This window comes from Chinchilla lanigera, unplaced genomic scaffold (assembly GCF_000276665.1).
Source record: "Chinchilla lanigera isolate Chin_1 unplaced genomic scaffold, ChiLan1.0 scaffold00051, whole genome shotgun sequence".
NCBI lineage: Eukaryota > Metazoa > Chordata > Mammalia > Rodentia > Chinchillidae > Chinchilla > Chinchilla lanigera.
In genome coordinates this window covers 17,635,277-17,638,296 of record NW_004955452.1, presented here as the reverse complement: position 1 = coordinate 17,638,296, position 3,020 = coordinate 17,635,277, and the positions used below count along the sequence as shown (strand labels likewise).

At 41.7% G+C, this 3,020-nt stretch overlaps 1 protein-coding gene across 1 annotated transcript in view; it reads right to left on the bottom strand.

Annotated features, from left to right (window-relative positions):
- Rlf (rearranged L-myc fusion) overlaps positions 1 to 3,020 on the bottom strand; it is a 99,488-nt gene that overhangs the window by 49,257 nt on the left and 47,211 nt on the right. The window contains exon 4 of the mRNA XM_005395279.2: positions 638 to 770. Within this exon, the coding sequence (XP_005395336.1) occupies positions 638 to 770 (133 nt within the window). The remainder of the gene's footprint in view (positions 1 to 637; positions 771 to 3,020) is intronic.

Here is a 3,020-nt window from a genome sequence, read left to right as displayed (position 1 = left end):
AAAACCCTGTCTCAAAAAAAGAAAGAAAAGAAGAGAAGAGAAGAGAAGAGAAGAGAAGAGAAGAGAAGAGAAGAGAAGAGAAGAGAAGAGAAGAGAGGAGGGGAGGGGAGGGGAGGGGAGTAAAGAAATCAAAGGGACTTCTTTGGCAAAGAAATCTCGTATCTCAGCCTCAGTGCTGGGATTACAGGCCTGCAGCCACTGAGCCTAGCTTATCTCAGAAACTTTTTATGAACATTGTTACTAAAATGTAAAGGGCTAGCCTAGGTGAAATTCTGGGTTCAATCCCTAGCCCTGCAAAAATAATAACTACCTAAAAACGCAAGAATCTTTATTTAATAAGCAAAATATTAAATAACAATAGTTAATTTTTATTATTCAAAAGAGTACAAAGCCAAGTGTGGTGGCGCATGCCTATAATCCCAGCACTCGGGAAGCTGAGGCATGAGTTTGAGGCCAGCCTAAGATACACAGTGAACTCAAAGCCAGCCTAAACTACACAGACCCTGTCTGGAAAGAGAAAAGGAGTACAGAATAACCAGGCATATGTAGGGGAAATTAACAAAATTTTAACTCATAATTTCAGGTCCCTTAGAATTAAATTTTCCTCCAATATTGTCAGTGAAGTTTTAAAACTTACCTTCCTCTGTTTCTACTGGCTGTTGAGACAATATTTTAAGAAGTACTGGGTTTTTCCACACCCCTTCCTTGGTAACATGAACCAGTATTTGTAGGTTATTATTCCCAAATTCCAACAATGCATCGTGTGACTCCTAAAACAACAACAAAAAAAAAAGTATATCCTAAAAACAAGGTATTAACAAAAAACAGCTTTGTCTTTTCAATATATCTGAACATTCATGAATTGAAAGGACTTACAACTTGGATTGCTTAAAAATAGATAAGCAAAGAAAAAGACTATCCTCAAAGCTCTATACAACTATGTTACTTAAAAACAAAAACAAACAAACAAAAAAACTAAAGTCCTTGCCTGGGGATTTAGCTCAGCGGCATAGAGCCTGCCTGGTAAGCACAAGGTCATGAGTTCAATTCCCAGTACCGAAAAATAAATAAATAAATAAAACAAAACTAGGATGTTTTAATTATGTCTTTACAGGTTTCCTGAATGTCCTCCAAGCAAAACTGTCACCACAATCCGTTTAGACCGTTTACATTACTGTTGGACATTCAGATTGATCTACATATTAAGCTGGTCAGACTCTAAAGACCTAATTACCTTGGCAGTAGCTGATTTAATGATTCAAGGCCATTGGCACCACTTTCATTAAAGGATTCTGCAATATTTAACAGACAGCCTATTTCTTTAATCAGAAGTATTACTTAAAGATACAACTGTGTAATTATTTAAATTCTTCTATTAAATACTCTTTAAATGAGGCGGTTCTATACAAAATGTTATGGAAGTCTCAGTTATTAGCTTTTACACCACCTATTCCACATAGAAACAAAATGTAATCCCCAATAACCATCCTTGAAAGCACTTTTACATAGGGGAAAACAAAAAGGGGTCCAAACTTTAACTCAATAGAAATGATTACATGTACATGTCTCACCAATCTCAGCACTCAGGGAGCTGAGGCAGAAGGATCCCTGAGATTCAAGGCCAGCCTAGGCAACATAGTAAGTTCAAGACCAGCCTGAACTACATAGTGAGGCCCTGTCTTAATGAATGAATAAATGTATATGTCTCATTGCCCTTTATTACTAGTGAGGTTTCCTGATTATAGTGAAGTTGTTCCCATGTTCTAAAATTTTAACGTCTGGTGGACATGGTTGCACCTGCCTGCAACCCCAGCACTTCAGAGGTTCAGGCAGGAGGATCGCCATGAGCTCAAGGCCAGCCTGGGCTACATAGTGAGTTCAAGATCAGTCTAAACACTGAGAGGTTTGATCTCAAAACAAAAGATTTTTTTTTTAATTGTTTCCTTTGAACTGTTGAAATTTTCAACAGGTAGGAATGTAAGTTGCCATTTATAGTAATTTTCCTTTGGAAAATATAACCCAAAAATACTAACAGACCTAAGAATAATTATATACTCACTCAAGTGAAATACATAAATCCTTCTCTTAACTTTCACAACAGGTTTTTTATAAACACACACACAAACTCACTCACACTCAATATACCAAGTTATCTACTGAGAAAGAGTTTAAGGTATGGAACAAATACAATGATAATTCTAATAGTTTACAAGCAGAAATAGTTAGCTAATATAACTTCCCATTAATAGCTTCACCTGTCCTCACACTTCCCTAATTTAAAACACTAACTCAAGTGAAAACAAAAGGTCTATGTGACAATGTCAGAATTTGCTGTGTGCAGGTGTCTAATTTGTAATATCTAACAAGACTGTCACATTTTGGTAGGAAATGTCATCACCATGATATATAGCAACTAAATTTTAAAAACCCCAGTTTAAAATTTTAAGGTTTTAGAGGGTCCCCAGCGCACGGGAAGCCTCGGGCGGGGAGCGCAGGTCTTCGGACAGGCGGCTCACTCCCGGCCTTGTAGGGCCCCAGAAGGAGGGCTTCCAGCGCATAGGTAGCCACGGGCGGGGAGCGCCGGTCCTCCAGCTGGCTAGTTTCCTGCCTCGTAGGCTCCCAGAGGGGAGGGCCCCCGGCGCACGGAGAGCCTCGGGCAGGGAGCGCAGGTCTTCGGACCGGCAGCTCACTCCCGGCCTCGTAGGCCCCCGGAGGGAGGGCCCCCAGTGCCCGGGAGGCCACAGGGTGGGGAGCCCTGGCCCTTGGGCAGGCCCCCAGCATAACAGGCACCTGGGAGGAGGGGCTCTGGTGCAAGGGAAGCCACACGGCGGTGAGCGCTGTTGCATGCCAGCCCTCAGGCCGGCCACCACTGCTTCGTTGAGAACCACCATGACACAGAGAAACATTGACACAATTGACCCACCATGCACCAGCTGCAGATGCCCACCCACAGATGTGTGTGAATCATTCAAACATGGAGAAACCCCTGGGAATACATGCCATACAACAGGTCACTCTTG